Below are 19,429 nucleotides of genomic sequence, written 5' to 3'. Positions count from 1 at the left end.
CGAGGGAGGGAGGAGTGAAGGCGGAGGTAGGGCATGGGAGGGCATACTGGAAGCACAGGAGAATTATAGAGGATGGGTGATGTTGCCGGACTCGCACCTGGTCAGACACGGATTGAGGCTCAGGGTCCGGGGCGATGGCTAGCTCAGTCAGGTTCTCTGGTTCTTTCATCGCGGTAGGCCTAGGCTCTCCGCAGCAGGGTGATGGCTGGTTGGGCTCTGGGTCGCGGGCTGTAAGGGGAAGTCCTCCGTGCTGGAGTATCCAGCCCAAATACTCCCACAAATTCCTCATTTCAAGGAGGTTCACCGCTGGTAAGTCCATTTTGATTAAATACATGCAATACGAGGGTCCGTTCTTCTGTAACAGGTAGCTGCAGTGAATGAAGTGCATGACAACAGGAATAATAGCAACAGTCTTTTAATATAACGCTTAGAAAAAAAAAGGAGAATCAGAATACACAGCCACTTGTATAAACGAGAACAGACAAAGGAACAGACAGAAACTCGGGTATAAATGCATGAGGCAAACAAAGGGAAGTAATCAGGACACCGCTGAGCAGAATAACTAATCAATTAGTAAGACTAATGAAAAATCAAGCAGGCAGGCTAACAGGGAAATAACTAACGGCTGGGACTGTAGTGAAGCACAGGGATTCAGGAACAAAAATAATCTTTATTAAATCCGGAACGGGAATACACAGGAGATTTGTAGGAGAAATAAATAGACGCAATCACGTTAAACTGACTGAACAGTGAACAGACAGAAATCAGGGTTTAGGAAACTAAATGACAAACTGGGAAACTAACTAGGAACTGGTGTGAAAACAAAACTAAAACAGAACATGCATGTTACAGTTACATTACATTATATTATATCAATATAGCAATATTCTATGAGAGGCCATGCTTTCTGCATAATATAATATAACATAATATAATAGAAGGTTCATTTATTAAAGCAACACAATATGAGAGGCCATCAATTCTTATATAAAAATATAATGCATTCTGGTAATTGTACCACGATTAAAGTGGAGATGTTTTAGGCATAGAAATATGACTAAAAAAGACAACAGTGTTCAATAAACAACGACATTTATTAAAGGTGCACTATGTAACATTTTTGCAGTAAAATTTCCAAAAACCACTAGGCCAGTGTTATATATTTTGTTCAGTTGAGTACTTACAATATCCCAAATGTTTCCAACTATTTGTAAATCGTGAGCGAAAATTGCTATTTTACCCAAGGAACCGGGACGCGTGAGGGAGTCGCCTGTCGATTGCGTCAGATCTGCGTTACCCTCGGTTTCCGGTGTTTTTTTTGCAGAAGCGCTTTACTCTCACTGCAGTGTGCAACAAGTGTCATAGCAGCTGCCGAGCGAACGCACAGATTAACGTCATAACATCATTTAACACACTCAGATGTGTCTAATATGATAAACAGAGCTGCGTTACCTCATACTCATGACCGGAAAAGCGGAGATGGCGCCTGTGACTGTGTCATAATAAAAGTCCCGCTGCTCGCAAGGCGTTTGTTGCCTTCATCTTATTAACAATCGCTCCAGCGGCCTTGCTCAGCTCCACAACACTCGGTCCTGCTCTGCTTCATACTACAGTAACGTTAATAATCGCATCCATGAACATGATTTCTGCCCGAGTCCTATCCCAATTCTTTTCGACCGGCTGTGAGGTGAAGACCACATGTCCCAAGATTCTGCGCTCAAACGTGGCGTCATCAAACTACGCCTTTGTTTTGAATAGGCGACCTCTAGCGGACGGAAAAGTTACATAGTGCACCCTTAATAATAACATGTATGCATTTTACAGTTAATAAAAAATGGTTTACATAAAAATATATAGTTACAGCATAACTGTAAGTGATATTGTAGATATGCCACGTGGCCAAAACTATGAGGACAAAAGGTTGGAATCTGGAGCAAGGATAAAGCAATTAAAAAGATGGTAAAACCAGAAAGTTTTAATGCGACATCTATGTTATAAAAAGAAGTTGTTGAACCCCCACAGCTATAAATATAAACAAATAAACATTAAAGACTGCACACTTTATCATTCCCCATATCTTAAAAGCCAGTGTGTTTGGCTGACTATAACTGCCTATTTCCTCTTCAGCTTACAGACACTGTGTTTGGATGGGAATCGCTTGGATTCTCTTCCAGAGGAGCTGGGCAGCCTCGTGCAGCTCTGCAGCTTGGGACTTTCCTTCAACGGTTTTCCTCACATCCCCGGCGTGGTGGAACGGCTCTGTGCCCTGGACAAGCTGGCGATGGCTGGTAACAGGGTGGAGACTCTGAATCTGTGCAGTCTGCTACGAATGGGTCACATTAAGAGTATTGATTTACGGTGAGCTATTAGAAACATCTTCCTCTTTCTCTCTCTCCATCTATCTATCTTTGTGCGTCATGCCGTCAGGCTCCTTCTGTTCCTCCTGTCTCTCTCTCTTCTGTCTGTCACCTGTCTGTATATTATTACTCTCAGCTCAGACTTTATGCATAATGCAGGATCAATATACAATAGTAATGTAATCAGATCACCTATCAGCAAATCACAGAGTTGACAGCAGCACAGCTCTATTTGTTCTCACAGGTGACCCTGTCGCTAGTCTCACGCAGCCAGACTACGGCATTCAAATCTGGGCCTCTTTGTAGATTATTCTGGCAAAAAAATGCCCATTTTGAAAGGATGAGACCATCTGTCTGACACATAAAGCATCCAGCCACAGTTTGCTGTTTTTGTATCATTGCACAACAATAGATAATGGGTGCAAAAAATAATTATTTAACGTTTGTACAGAAAACACTGATAAATTGTGTAAAATGTGTTTTATAAACGGAATTAGAAACTGTTCAAAAGTTTGGTATTAAATTAAAGGGATAGTTCACCCAAAAATGAAAATTAGCCCATGATTTACTCACCCTCAAGTCATCCTAGGTGTATAGGACATTCTTCTTTCAGGCGAATAAAGGCGAAAAAATCCTGGCTTATCCAAGCTTTATAATGGCAGTGAATTAATGGGTTGTTTTTGAAGTCCATAAAAGTGCATTTATCCATCATATAACTGCTCCACACGGCTCCGGAGGGTTAATAAAGACCTTCTAAAGTGAAGTGGCACATTTGTGTAAGAACAATATCCATATAAACTTTATAGACTAAAATAGCTAGCTTCCGGCAGTCAGCGGTGCGAGAGTCGACTTGTGTTAAAAGAGTTAGTTTTCCACCGGAAGTTAGTTATTTTAGTCTATAAAGTTTTAAATATGGATATTTTTCTAACACAAACGCGCTACAGAAGGCCTTTATTAACCCCCGGAGCCATGTGGAGCAGTTATATGATGGATAGATGCACTTTTATGGACTTCAAAAACGACCCATCAAGTCACTTTTTAAGATTTTAAACAAAATATTAAGAATATTAAATATTAAGTAGCACAACTGTTTTCAACATTTATAACTATATGAAATGTTTCTTGATTAGAAAATCATCATATTAGAATGATTTCTGAAGGATCATGTGACACTGAAGACTGGAGTAATGATGCTGAAAATTCTGCTTTGATCACAGGAATAAATTACATTTTACAATATATTCAAATAGAAAACAGTCATTTTAAATTGCAATAATATTTCATAATATAACTTTTTTATTGTATTTGTGATCGATTAAATGCAGCCTTGGTGAGCAGCTTAAGATGACAGTATTCTTTAAAAAACATGAAAACGTATCAACCCCAAACTTTTGAACAGATTTGATGTCAGATTTGATCTGGAAAACTGACAAATCCTGTGATGTATTTAATCTTGTTTTATCTTCAAAAGTGTTATTATATAGCGTTTGCTATTTTTGAGTGCAATATGCATCAGACGGTTAGTAAACTGACTGTGGGCGGTCTGTGGACCAACCGTCTGAGGTTTAGACTACCCTGTCGCTAAGTCACATTTGCTCTTCTCATAGAGTCATTTTTAAACGGCCTGTGGTTTTGACCACAGCTCACAGTCTGTGATTCACCTGAGAGAGAGAGCGAGAGCGCGAGAGAGAGAGAATGAGTGAAACAGACTGAGGTTTGTGGATTTTCTGGGTCCTGACTGCACCTGCTGTGGATTAGAAATCCAGCCAGGCTCAGAACGCAGAGCTGAGCTGTGGCGGGAACTCACGCGGGGTCTGAAACGCTCCCCGGGGAAAAAGGGAGGCGCCTGTCACCTGAACCAGCTCAGAGATTTTCTGTGGGATTATCCCACTGCTCTTGACACGAGTTGCCTCTCAGATTCCTCACATATTCACAGATCTCACGGGCAGAAAGTGAGCAAACAGCAGATGTGAGCGGGAATTTGAGTTCATGGGGGGCTGCCAGAAACTGAAAGGTTTAATGCCCTTATCATTAGGATGTGATAGTCATTAGTGAACTGTGGCGTCTCTCGTAACGGGAAGTCGTTCAGTTAAGCTCTGTCTCAACAGATGGAAAAGCAGGGGAAAGTCAATGAACCACTGTATAGGTCATTTCTGGTTCCTTCAGTTCTGATCTGCATTTGCAAGTGTCAATGCAATATATATATATATATATATATATATATATATATATATATATATATATATATATATATATATATATATATATATATATATATATATATATATTGCATTGACACTTGCAAATGCAGATCAGGACTGAAGGAACCAGATATGGTTATATATATATATATATATATATATATATATATATATATATATATATATATATATATATATATATATATATATATATATATATATATATATATATATATATATATATATATATATATATATATATATATATATATATATATATATATATATATATATATATATATATATATATATATATATATATATATATATATATATATATATATATATATATATATATATATATATATATATATATAATACACTCACACCCAAATATTCCACCTATACTACCTTTATTATTTGTAAATGTATTATAAATTATATTTAACAAGTGTCTGTATGGCGCATTTGTTGCTTGCTTGTCATGTCAGAATTACTAATAATATTTAAGTATTTGCATTATTGCAAATGCAATGTAGCTTTTTTGGTTGCACAAGAAAAATAAAAGTACAAAAATATTTTCTGACCTTAAAGTTACATAACTGTATTTATTAATATAAAGCCCTATTCGTACAGTTATTGTTTCTCGTGGGGTCAGAAGGTATTTTCATCATTGTCTGTGATTTCATTGCCGTCTGAATCCAGAATGTCAGTGTTTTTCTCCCACCACCCGTGTAAAAATCCCCTGCCGAATTATACTGTTTTTTGACAAACACCAAGGTCATGTGGTAATTGAATTGCTGTCCGAATCCACATCTCTGAATTTTCAAGAATATATCAATTCAAAATTCACTGTTTATATCCTTTTTGACCACTGCAGAGCACTGTGCGGTTGCGCTTCGCTGTAATTTGGATGCATTTTAAAGATCTAGACTTATTACTGAAATCCTGGCAAGTATTTACAAGAGCATTATATTTCATCACCGCTCAAAAAATAAAAAGTAGAAAGGCATGTAAACATTTAAAATGGGCCGTTATTACGGCAGCAATTATGTTAAAATAACCGCAGCATTATGTTGACCTCATGTAAACAAGAGGCTGTATTCACTTATTTCTGCTCATTTCCATGTGGAATAAAATGACATCCTTTACTTTGAGATAAAATACAAGACAAAAAAACATTTGAACTGTAATGTGCGTCTATATATCTTCCTATTTTTAAACAGATTTAAACAATTAAATAATAATTAGGATATTAATTTCTTATTAAATTAAATATTAATTTAATAAGAATCCTGGGAATGCGCTGCTGACGTGGTCAATAACATGATTGTATACTGTGACTAAAATGTCATATGCTTGGTATAATAAGAATAAATGCATATTTAATTTAATAATAGGAAAATAATGTCCTAATTATCATTTCATTATTTAAGTCGGTTTAAAAATAGGAAGATATATAGAAACACATTACAGTTAAAATGTTTTTCTGTCATTTTATTCCACATGGAAATGAGCGGAAATAAGTGAATACAGCCTCTTATTTACATGAGGTAAACATAATGCTGCGGTAATTTTAACATATATAATTGCTGCCATAATAACGGCCCAGTTCATATGTTTACGTGCTTTTCTTCTTTTAATTTTTGAGCGGTGATGAAATATATTGCTCTTGTAAATACTTGCCAGCATTTAATAAGTCTTGATCTTTAAAATGCATCCAAATGACAGTGAAGTGCAACCGTACGGTGCTCTGCAGTGGTCAAAAAGGAATTTTAAAGTGATATATTCTTGAAAACTCAATTAAATTACCACACATCCTTGGTGTTTGCCAAAAAAAACAGTAGGTAATTCGGCCGGGAATCTTTATGCGGGTGGCGGGAGAAAAACACTGATATTCTGGATTTGAACGGCAATAAAATCACTGACTAGCCCCTGTCAATGATGAAAATAGGGCTTAAGGCTGTTATTGTGACGTTGTTTTTTTTTGTAAATGAAGATTAAAATAATGAAATAAAGTACTGGTAATTATGTATCATATAAGTGCTTAATGATACAGCTATTTGACTACTGTTACAGTGAAATATTACAAAATAAAACATTTGAAACTACATTTAAATAAATTTGCCTAATGCACTGATGTATTTCAACAGGTCACTCATACACATTGAAACATTTATTCCTGTAAAACACAGAGCTCTATGCACAACATGAAGAAAAATAAAGTCCATGAATTAAGAAATAGTTGATCACTCATTATTTAATCGCTCTTTGTAGCCTATTAGTTAAAACGTGAGAACATTGTAGCCTATTAATTCGTTCTTATTTGAAAAGCCAAGAAACTATTAAGTAGGCAAAAGCAAGAGACACACCAAGGAATTAGTGTTGACGAAATCTCACTGTGTTGTCGACTGCATCTCGGCCGAAAAGCTGCGCTTGAACACACCAAAAGGACTAAAGGCGACTGTCAACAAGCACATGCGTTTTGTGGCTGCGTGTAAGTAAATATCTGTCTATATCAGTAGGTATCAATAGTCTATTTTCATCATTCAAAAAGGGAAACTGAAACAAGGACTGCAGATATACAAACCGTACACAAAGTAGCGCTTATCATTTTTAATTTCAATCACGCTGATCACATTCTTCATTCCAGTCGGCTCATGTTATCATGGAAATATTTGTGCTTTCGAATGCTAAAATTATAACAGCCTTCTGTCTTTAACGTCTTTGCTCGCTTTCATCATTTTCACTTTTATTCTCAGCAAAAAACACATTCTGGTGGAGTACCATCTGTATTTTTGCCGTTTAGATTCCTGTTTTCCTGTTTGGATTCTTAGCGGCTGACATACAGCCTGTCTTTTTGTGTGTAGGTTAAACGGCCTCCGCTGTGTTAAAAGTGAAACTCTGGAGCCTGTAAAACATCTCACCCAGCTAGACCTGAGAGACAACCAGTTGACCTCTCTAGACCTGAGCGCGGCCTGCAGTCTGGAGACGCTGCAGTGTCAGCGAAACCAGCTGGGATCCCTGACGCTCAGCGGCTTCACTCTGCGCACACTCCACGCCAATAACAACCGTGAGTGCAAATAGAAAATGTTCGACGGCAAAAGATTTACAGACATTTTCATTTATATTATCGTAATCACTATTATTTGTCATAGGTCTGACCACGGTGAACATCTACCCTGTTCCCAGCCAACTAACACATATGGACCTATCAAGGTAAGCATATGATGAACTGACATATTCATTCTGTACACACCGTATCCTAATAAGTTGGGAAAATTTCCAGTGCCAAGTATTTTTTTCTGTCCAGACTAAAAGTGAAAAATGCTGCACAAACTAAGCAACAACATTTTGGACCATTGACATTTCACAAGTAACCAAAAATGTATTTTTGTTTAAGGTTGCCGATAGTTAATAAAAGTAATTGTAATTAAATGCGTAATACCAATAGTACCAGTAATAATAATGTGTAATCACAAATATCTCTGTAAACTAATTATATATTATATATATATATATATATATATTGTTTGAATTTAATGGATCTGAAATGAAAAAAATCACGAACCAATAAAATAATCAAACTTTTATTAAGTTACATAACAAAACCTAAAATATTTTTAACAATAAATATAAATAATAATACCAAATAATATTATAAGTTTTATGTTCCATCAAATAAAATAGTTTTTTAACAGTTGTGCAAAAAAAGATCCACAATTATCTGAATAACTGCACACAAAATCACAGAATGGTTCTCATTAAGAACATGAGATGCTGCACTGAATAGTCTCTCACTGTCTGTCACTGTTCTCCGGGGAAAATATGTGTTTTTTTGGCAGGGTTGCCTGCTAAAATTCGCATTCCTGGGCCTAAATATCACACAATTGGGGTCGCTTCAACACGCGGACATGGAAAAACATACCGCGGGAAAACCGCAGACTTAGCAACACTGCTTGGGGCAGATATAATACCTGCGTGCAATCCGCGCAAGCAATGGAAAGCGGCCTTCGTTCGCGCGCCAGTAGTCAAGGGGATTGTCGCTTCTGGCAATGGGTAGTTCAGCTGGATACGTCTCTTATTTGTTCTCATACCGCTGACATGCTTAATCTATGATAGGCAGACGCGTCACGTGATAACCGCTCGACCGTGAGTGAAACCTTAGCACTTGCGCACGGATGGGAGGGACGGGTGAAATTCATTTTCAGTTTACGTTTTCGGCAGTTTTTTTTATTTCGGCCCGAAACCGATAATGCCATTTTCGCCCAAACATTTTCGGCGGCCGAAATTTCGGTGCACCCCTAGTATTTATTCACTTGTTGTTTAGTAGTATAACTCTGTGGTGTTGTTACTGTAGACTAAAACTGTAAAAAATTGGGATACATTTCATTTTAACAGTGTAATTATACATTGTATACAAGTACTGAGTATATTAAAGCTGCAATATGCAGCATTTTTGCAGTTAAATATTCAGAAACCACTAGGCTAGTGTTATATATTTTGTTCAGTTGAGTACTTACAATATCACAAATGTTTCTAACTATTTGTAAATCATGAGAAAATGGCTATTTTATCTAAGGAACCGGGACGAGTGAGTGAGTCGCCTGTCGATGGCGTCATATCTGCGTTACCCTCAGTTTCCGGTTTTAATCTGCAGAAAACGCTTTACTCAAACTGCAGTGTGAACAAGTGTCATAGCAGCCAACGAGCGAACGCACAGAGTAACGTCATAACATCATTTTCAACAAACTCAAATGTATCTAATATGATAAACAGAGCTGCGTTACCTCATACTCGGAAAAGCGGAAATGGCACTGTGGCATAATAAAAGTCAGAGCAGTTTGTCCGTTTAGGGCTACTGTAGAAAAATGGCGGCACAAAATGGTGATTTAACTGTAAGGGGACCCGCGGTGTATGTAGTAGTGTGGTAGTCAAGACCACCTAAACCGAGACCAAGTCGAGACCAAGACCAGCGTGTGCCGAGACCAAGACAAGACCAAGACCAGCATGTGCCGAGACCAAGACCAAGACAGGGCGAGACCAAGACCAGACCGGCAGTCCTTAAATTCATCTAAAAGATCCATATCTACTGTCTGAGAAATGACTTATATTTAATGAATAAATATAACCCGTCCTTCAGATGAGACGTTAAACCGAGGTCCTGACTCTCTGTGGTCATTAAAAATCCCAGGATGTCCTTCGATAAAGAGTAGGGGTGTAACCCCGGCATCCTGGCCAAATTTGCCCATTGGCCCCTGTCCATCATGGCCTCCTAATCATCCCCATATATATATACGATTGGTATCATCCCTCAGTCTCCTCTCCACCAATCAGCTGGTGTGTGGTGGGCGTACTGGCGCAATATGGCTGCCGTCGCATCATCCAGGTGGATGCTGCACATTGGTGGTGGTTGAGGAGATTCCCCCCTTCTATGTAAAGCGCTTTGAGTGCCTAGAAAAGCGCTATATAAATGTAACAAATTATTATTATTATGAATTATAAATACAATTAGAATAGTAAGACACTATAGCGCTGTTACCAATCAAATCGCTTACAATAAAATTCATGGCACAGAAGTTGGTACAATTACACCTGCATAAATAATGTTCAGATTAATTTAACATTAAAACATTAACATTATTTAACAGTCACAGAATCCTTTATTCAACCAATTTGTTTAAAGCAGCTGATTCATTTAATAACGAAATGTTGCCGAATTAGCAAAGACACAGTTTAAAATGTATTTTTTTAATATTATCTTCTTGTTTATTGAATGTTTGTATAAATCAATATAATTTGCAATCACGCTTATATTCATGAAAACGGCTCTCTTGCTCTTGTGATATTGCTTAATTATATTCTATGTTATATAAAAAAACTAATTCTCAGAATTTTGTGGGAATTTATATTATTTTTGGACATTTTTGAGACAATGCTGCATTGATTTTAAACCCGGCAGCACAGTAACAAAAGAAAATCACATTACAAAGAAGTTATTAATTGCATTTTAAGCAGTTTTACATCAAATCACATTAATGATGTTAAATCAGACAATGCACCAGCAATTTAGGGATATCCTTGCAGTTGTGGTCTTGACTGGTCTTGAGATAAAATCCCGAGTCCTCTAAGTCTGAGACCAAGACAAGACCGAGGAGAAATGCAGTCGAGACCGAGACAAGACCAAGACCTTCAAAAAATGGTCTTAAGACCGGTCTCGAGTACTACAACACTAGTATGTAGACAGAAATGGCTCATTCTAAGGAAATAAAAACATAACGGTTCATTATGTAAGGTCTTTATGCACCACTGAAAACATAGTTATGTATATTATATTGCATTTCTGTCAATAGATCTTCATAAATATTACACGCTGCACCTTTAATAGACACAGGCGAATCGTTGTCTTTTAGGAATGAGGTCGAGTGTGTGTTTAAATCGAGATTGCAATCTTTTAATGGTTTATCGTGCCGCTCTGGTGCCTTTATAAAATTGGGGTTTTAGCACTTACTAGCATGAAGAACAAATATAGACACAGAGAGTGCATAGAGATCGATTTAAGACTCAAAAAGTCCAAATTAAAACAAAAATTGCTTTTTGCATAACAAAATTACTATAAAACTATAAAAATGTAATTAAAAGCTAATTCAAGTAGTATTAAATACTATAATAGAGGGTTTACATTGACGTCGCCCTCAGCCAGACTGAGTGGCAAAAGAGCTGCTGCATGACTGTAGTTAATTGGGGAAACTGTGACAACACGAGTAAAACAAACTATTATCAGTTTAAATTAAATGAACACGCTATAAAAGTGTACTTTACAACTTACCAAAGATCCAGTGATCCATGGATATTGACATGAAGCCAGGATCGTGTTTCCTGACATTTTTATGTGCCTGATTTCAACACCGGGAAAATACATGAAGCAAATGTGCCTGTGAACGCTTTAATTAAATACAATATAGGTAGGTCTAAATCCGGGTGATCACTTGTATCAATGTTATATATCTTGTCATATCATCCAGCCCTAAAACTTGTCTAGTTCTTGTCAGTGTTTATTTAAAAACATAAAATTATGCAGGATATACGATGATAATTCTTTTTATTTATGAGTTGTCAATACAATATATAGCAAAACAATTTATAGGGTATGATTTTACTCCAAAATTCAAAATATTGACAAAAAATTATGACCTCAAATGCACGTTTCACTGCCTGGAGTTCAGTTGTTTCTGTGAATTGCAGCGATCCATTTGCTTCTCTTTTCTGTAGCTTTTGGCAAAAATATACCTCAGATTTCTTGTCAAATCTACACTCACCTAAAGGATTATTAGGAACACCATACTAATACTGTGTTTGACCTTCAGAACTGCCTTAATTCTACGTGGCATTGATTCAACAAGGTGCTGAAAGCATTCTTTAGAAATGTTGGCCCATATTGATAGGATAGCATCTTGCAGTTGATGGAGATTTGTGGGATGCACATCCAGGGCACGAAGCTCCCGTTCCACCACATCCCAAAGATGCTCTATTGGGTTGAGATCTGGTGACTGTGGGGGCCATTTTAGTACAGTGAACTCCTTGTCATGTTCAAGAAACCAATTTGAAATGATTGGAGCTTTGTGACATGGTGCATTATCCTGCTGGAAGTAGCCATCAGAGGATGGGTACATGGTGGTCATAAAGGGATGGACATGGTCAGAAACAATGCTCAGGTAGGCCGTGGCATTTAAACGATGCCCAATTGGCACTAAGGGGCCTAAAGTGTGCCAAGAAAACATCCCCCACACCATTACACCACCACCACCAGCCTGCACAGTGGTAACAAGGCATGATGGATCCATGTTTTGATTCTGTTTACGCCAAATTCTGACTCTACCATCTGAATCGAGACTCATCAGACCAGGCAACATTTTTCCAGTCTTCAACTGTCCAATTTTGGTGAGCTCGTGCAAATTGTAGCCTCTTTTTCCTATTTGTAGTGGAGATGAGTGGTACCCGGTGGGGTCTTCTGCTGTTGTAGCCCATCCGCCTCAAGGTTGTGCGTGTTGTGGCTTCACAAATGCTTTGCTGCATACCTCGGTTTTAACGAGTGGTTATTTCAGTCAAAGTTGCTCTTCTATCAGCTTGAATCAGTCGGCCCATTCTCCTCTGACCTCTAGCATCAACAAGGCATTTTCGCCCACAGGACTGCCGTATACTGGATGTTTTTCCCTTTTCACACCATTCTTTGTAAACCCTAGAAATGGTTGTGCGTTAAAATCCCAGTAACTGAGCAGATTTTGAAATTCTCAGACCGGCCCGTCTGGCACCAACAACCATGCCACGCTCAAAATTGCTTAAATCACCTTTCTTTCCCATTCTGACATTCAGTTTGGAGTTCAGGAGATTGTCTTGACCAGGACCACACCCCTAAATGCATTGAAGCAACAATGTGATTGGTTGATTAGATAATTGCATTAATGAGAAATTGAACAGGTGTTCCTAATAATCCTTTAGGTGAGTGTATGTGTACAGTCAGTCTCAAAGCTCTTTCCCATTTTAGACGTGTTTTGTGTGTTTTTCGCTGCATTCACGCTGAAACCAATGCTGCCGCTCAGCCTTTTTGCCACTCAGTGGGCGTAACCGCAGCGACCCCGGCCGATGGTGACATCACGCGCATACCCTCCATAAGACTAAAATAACACTGCTCTGTACTTATTAGTGTACTTGCACTACAACATGAACATTGTAATGTTCATCAGCTCATTTACAAGAGGCTCATTGCGCCGCAGTCACGTCCTTTACCCCGCACACTCTTGTACAATGCTAATGCTCTCATGTAATTAGCCTGCCGTTAATTCACTTCCCTCCTGCAGGAATCTCCTGGAATACCTGCCAGACTGGGTGTGTGACAGCAGGAAGATTGAGGTGCTGGACGTCTCCCATAATCTGCTGTCTGAGCTCCCATCCAGGTGCGCGCATTTGCATGTATGTGTGCGTGTATGTGTGTGTGTGTGTGTGTGTGTATGTGTATGTGTGCGTGTATGTGTGTGTGTGTGTGTGTGTGTGCTTTCAGACCCTCATGAACTGCATTTGCATCTTCCCTCTAAAAAGAAACTGTCCTGCTGCTCCCCCATTTCAGTATCTTAATGTCAGCATTTTGTACTTATTTATTCAACAAAAATTGCCCGTTTGATTTGAATGATGTCGGTTAAGCGACTGTCTGGCCAGACGGTGGATCTGAATGGAAATGGGACAGCGTTCATCAGCAGACGCTTGACGAGGCCACTCTGCTGTCTCAAAGCAAAAGTGATGTAAACGCCAAGCAGATGAAAGCACCATTTCCCAGCTAATTCCACATTAACATTCAGTCATTTGCATCTGAAAGAGCTAAAAGCCGTGCACAAATGAGATAATATGCGGCTTGAAGTTTGTGTCCCATTTGAGACTGAGTGTTGCACTCTTTGCCGTGCATGAAAATGCTGTGTTGGTATTTTAAAAGAATAGTTCATTAGTTCATCTTAAAGGAGAATTCTGCCTTTATGGACAGTCGTTGCATTGTTATATTTTCCTTATAATTATGCTCGTCAAGCTCCAGAAAGCGAAACTTCAGCTGTAGCTCTCAAATATCATTCTTCATTGCAAAGTCAATCTAGTGTGCCAGGTTTTGGTTACAACAAATACAAGAACCTAATGTCAAACCAGGTCAAATTATATGTTATAGAAATAATAATGTGTAAATAATATTTTAAATTTTATTTAAGTGAATAACTACTTAAATTTTTTGTGTGTGTGTGTGTGTGTGTGTGTGTGTGTGTGTGTGTGTGTGTGTGTGTGTGTGTGTGTGTGTGTGTGTGTGTGTGTGTGTGTGTGTGTGTGTGTGTGTGTGTGTGTGTGTGTGTGTGTGTGTGTGTGTGTGTGTGTGTGTGTGTGTGTGCGCGCATGTGCGCATATGTGTGTGTGTATAAAAGAAATTAATACATTTATTCAGCAAGGATGTATTGAATTGATCAAAAGTGACTTTTATATTAGTACAAAAGATTCTATTTAAATTAAATGTTATGTATGTATGCATGTATGTTATTGTATGTATGTATGTATGTATGTGTGTGTATATATACACACACACATACATACATGCACACACATATATATATACATATATATATGTATGTGTGTATGTGTGTATGTGTGTATGTGTGAATGTGTGAATGTATGCGTGTGTGTGTGTGTGTGTGTGTGTGTGTGTGACTGTTTGTATGTATGTGTGAATGTTTGTATGTATGTATGGTATATGTGTATGTATGTATGTGTGAATGTAAGTTACGTATGTGTGTATGTATGTATGTATGCATGTATGTGTGTATGTATGAATGTATGTTACGTGTGTGTGTGTGTGTGTGTGTGTGTGTGTGTGTGTGTGTGTGTGTGTGTGTGTGTGTGTGTGTGTGTGTGTGTGTGTGTGTGTGTGTGTGTGTGTGTGTGTGTGTGTGTGTGTGTGTGTGTGTGTGTGTGTGTGTGTGTGTGTGTGTGTGTGTGTGTGTGTGTGTGAATGTATGTGTGGTATGTATGTTACGTATGTATATTATGAATGCGTGTTATGTATGTATGTATGTATGTATGTATGTATGTATGTATGTATTATCGCAATCAAATTTTTGTAAGTTGTATGTACTTTTTTTGTGTGTGTGTGTGTGTGTGTGTGTGTGTGTGTGTTTTATTCCGCTGAAACAATGATGAATAAAGAATGATTTTTAATTGTTGTACAAACTATCCCTGTAAAGGTGTCTAGGCATTGATGTTTTTTTGAGTTTCTTCCCTTATTCAAGACTAAATATGTTTACAGTGTCACACAGTGTTTTGTCTTTTGATGTCTCTCATCTTGTTCTTTCTCTATCCCTCCTTGCTGTCAGACTTCTTAGCAGTCTGAGTCTGCGTAAACTGCTGGCTGGCAACAATCGGTTGGAAAGACTGGCTGACCTGCTGGACCACATCCCACTGGAAACACTCGACCTGCAGCACAACAAGTTGCGAGAACTGCCAGAGAGCTTCTTCTACAAGGCCTTAAAGTAGGTCACTCCCTCCTTCTGTCCTCTCTCTGTTCCTCTTACTCTCCGGGCTGTTCTCTCTCTCTCTCTCTCTCTCTCTCTCTCTCTCTCTCTCTCTCTCTCTCTCTCTCTCTCTCTCTCTCTCTCTCTCTCTCTCTCTCTCTCTCGCTCTCTCTCGCTCTCTCCATTTTCCTAATGTTTTTCCTCTTTTTCTTGAAATTTCTTCATGTGACAGGTGCAGTGCAAGCTGCAGCTGCGTCTCTCTCTGCTCTGTGGACCTTTAGCCCTGCTGCTTGAGCTCTTCATTAGACCTCCTAGCCTTTTACAGGAACTTATCAAACCAGGGAATTCACTGGAAACTGCTCTTTGAAAATAATAATCGCTATATATATTTTCTGTGGAAGATATTACAGATATATACTCAGAAGTTGCAGAAGTTACAAAAAGTGTCCAAAATATATTTTAAGTTATTTAATCAGGCAACATTTTAATTAGATATCAGATCATGTTATTTATAATTTAATCAGAGCAGTAGATATCAGACTCATGGAAAAAAAAGAAATTAAAGGGTTAGTTCACTCAAAAATTAAAACTATCCCATAATTGACTCACCCTCAAGCCATCCTAGGTGTAAATTACTTTTTCTTTCAGTCGCACACGATCACATTTATATTAAATTATATCCTGGCTCTTCCCAGCTTTGGAATGGCATTGAATAGTGTCCATCCATTATCAAAAGTAATCCATACGGCTCCAGTGGGCTATTAAATACCTTCTGAAGCGAAACAATGGGTTTTTGTAAGAAAAATATCTATATTTAAAACTTTTTAACTATAATCACTGGTTTCTGGCAACGGCTGTTCACGCGTTCATGAGAGAGTCCGGTGATTGGAGCTGAAAGCCAGTGATTATAGTTTATAAAGTTTTAAATATGCATATTTTTCTTACAAAAACCCATTGTTTCGCTTCAGATGGCCAAAGTATTCTTTGGGCTTAATATGCTCACCAGATCGCATAATTCAGTGGTAAATGAACAGAAATGATGATTCTGTCTAAAGAAATATGAAGTAAATAATTTAAGCAGCGGCTATTTGCATGAAGTAAAAATAGCAATAGATGCTATTTACACAAAGTGAAAGTAGCGATAGATTTTACTACACCATGTAAAAATAGCATTTTTTACAATATGTGTAAATACATATATAAGTTGGATGTTATTTATATTTATAAATAGTGGCAGATACTATTTGCACTGGACCAGAAAACTATCAGTTTTGTTGTACATTAAACAGAGTGTAAATGGTTATATTTACTACAATTATTAAATGGATGATGCCCTATTGGGACATTAAAGCCTTCCCTACACCTACTCCTAACCCTAACTGATATACACTTTATTATTATAAAACACACGTTAGACACTTTATTTCCACTTTTTGAATATTTTCTTAATTTTTATAAAAAATAAATGCCTTTCCGATCTGATATGTAATGGGAAAGGGGAGTAAAGCGAGTTCGGCAAAAGGCAGATTCGAACACGGGTCGATTTGCGCCATAATTTTCGCCACATGCCTCACCCCTACACTTTTGCTACTGTTGACAATCCAGTAATTTTGCCCGGCCCAACCAGATGTCAGTGGGCGGAGTTAGTGTAAATAGCCTCTGCCAATAAGGCGGTAGTGTGTAAATGTTCCCTAAAGGCCTGTTCACACCGGGACGATTTTCGCGCGTGTTTAACGCCTCGTGACTAAACAAGGGGCGCCACCCGTGAAAAACGCCACCCGTGAAAGTTTATTTTTTGGAAAAACGCCTTGGGTTTGTTTTTTTGTTTTGACGCAGCGTGTTAAAAACTGGCCGACCAATGAGACCTGCGCTTTTGTTCACATGCCTGGAGCTGCTGAAGTTTCAGTAAAACACGACTTAGTGGGGCGAGCACAAACCGGTCTTGCCGAGCACACATTGATACGACGAAGAGGAGGTAAGTAAACAAAGAAGAAGATGAGCTGCTAATGCTGCTTGAAAATCGATTGGGTGTGAAGACAAAGACGCGCCGAAAAACGCCTAAAAAAAACGCTGGCAATAAGCGCACGCGATAAGCGTCCCGGTGTGCACAGGCCTTAACGTTCACAAAGTCAGAATTTTGAGAAGAAAATATGCAATTACCAACTCTGTGGGGTGTAACAGAAAACTAATATAACTAGTAGTGTAACAAATTACTGTTAATATTACTTTTGAAAGCAGTAATGAGTTATGCATGTGATTATTTTGAGTAACGAGCCCAACACCGTATGTAGCACAGTAAAAGTACATGTGCTGTGCATAGAGTAACTGACATGCTTCTGCACAGTCTCTCATGGATATGTAAAGGAGGATATGGCTCAATGAGACACAGCAATATGAGCCATAACAGCCTGCAGCCTTTCCATTTCCTGTGGGTTAATTTATTTGTCAGGCATTAAGCATCTCTAATGCTGAAAGATGCACTGACTCTCCGAGGCTTTGCTTGTAACCAAGATTATTTTTTGTTTCATGAACAAAGCTGTTTAAATGAAGAAGAAGAAGAAAAACAATATTCCCCAAATTGCTTTTCCTTTTTCTTCTCGTCTACTAGTTTAAAGTATCTGAATGTGTCTGCCAATGCACTGGAGACAATCCCGCCGAGCAGCCAATCAGAGGAGAGCCTCAGCACCCTGCAGGAGCTCTATCTCACAGGAAACAACCTGAATGAGAACTGCGCTGCTCTACTGGTGGGGCATCAGAACCTGCGGGTCTTGCATATGGCTTATAACCAACTGCTGTCCTTCCCTGCTAGGTACCTATACTTCACTGACACCTCGAACTAGTATACTTCCATCTACATCACTCAAGAAAGATCAAGGATGTGTATAAATCACCCTGGTTGTGTTTTCAGCAAGCTCAGTAAGCTGGAGGTACTGGAGGAGTTGAATCTGAGTGGGAACAAGCTGAAAGCGATCCCCTCCACTGTGTCCAGCTGCAAGAGACTGCACACCCTCATCGCCCACTCCAACCATATCAGCGTGTTCCCAGAGGTCCTCAACCTCCCCGAGATCAAGGTCAGTGTGCGTTTGGGTGACATATGATGACCAGGGCATGTGAAAACCTGCTCATTAATATTGAAAGGATCTTAAGGTCATCCACAGAGTCAACAGGTGGCAGTGACAAACAGAAAGCAGAAAAAAAGATTCAAATGTAATTAAATGTTAAATGTATGGATAGACAATTGCAGTAATTTAGGTTAGATGATTAATGCTTGATATGCAAATGTTAAAAAAAAATTAATTCCACTTTTAAATGCAAACCAGATGTCAGTGGGCGGAGTTGGTTTAATGCAATAGACAGACTGCACTCTATGTTGAGTTACTGTAACTCATCCCACTGCACACTGTATATGTATATCTTTTAATATCTTTTGTACCTTTCATATAAAGTATTATTTTGTATCTTTTTTTTTGCACAGTCCACATAGTATGCCAGATCTACAGTTCACTGCTTGTTGTATATTTATTAGGGCTGTCAAAAGATTAATCGCGATTAATCGCATCCAAAATAAAAGTTTGTGTTTACATAATATATGTGTGTGTACTCTGTTAATTATTATTTATATATAAATACACACACAAGCATGTATATATTTAAGAAAAAATATTATTTTTTATATATAAAACCTTTATATTTACATATATTATAGATTATATAAATGTATATACAGTATATACATGCAAATATTTCTTAAATATATACATGAATGTGTGTGTATTTATATATAAATAATAATTAACAGAGTACACACACATATATTATGTAAACACAAACTTTTATT

At 38.0% G+C, this 19,429-nt stretch overlaps 1 protein-coding gene across 1 annotated transcript in view; it reads left to right on the top strand.

Moving 5' to 3' along the window:
- The window catches only part of phlpp2 (PH domain and leucine rich repeat protein phosphatase 2), a 106,216-nt gene that overhangs the window by 78,215 nt on the left and 8,572 nt on the right, over positions 1 to 19,429 (top strand). The window contains exons 8-14 of the mRNA XM_079841232.1: positions 2,128 to 2,358; positions 7,429 to 7,631; positions 7,717 to 7,777; positions 13,417 to 13,512; positions 15,454 to 15,609; positions 18,200 to 18,400; positions 18,500 to 18,662. Of these exons, the coding sequence (XP_079697358.1) occupies positions 2,128 to 2,358; positions 7,429 to 7,631; positions 7,717 to 7,777; positions 13,417 to 13,512; positions 15,454 to 15,609; positions 18,200 to 18,400; positions 18,500 to 18,662 (1,111 nt within the window). The remainder of the gene's footprint in view (positions 1 to 2,127; positions 2,359 to 7,428; positions 7,632 to 7,716; positions 7,778 to 13,416; positions 13,513 to 15,453; positions 15,610 to 18,199; positions 18,401 to 18,499; positions 18,663 to 19,429) is intronic.

The sequence above is a fragment of the Gobio gobio genome (assembly GCF_949357685.1).
Source record: "Gobio gobio genome assembly, chromosome: 2".
NCBI classification, from domain to species: domain Eukaryota; kingdom Metazoa; phylum Chordata; class Actinopteri; order Cypriniformes; family Gobionidae; genus Gobio; species Gobio gobio.
This window is presented reverse-complemented; position numbering and strand designations above follow the sequence as displayed.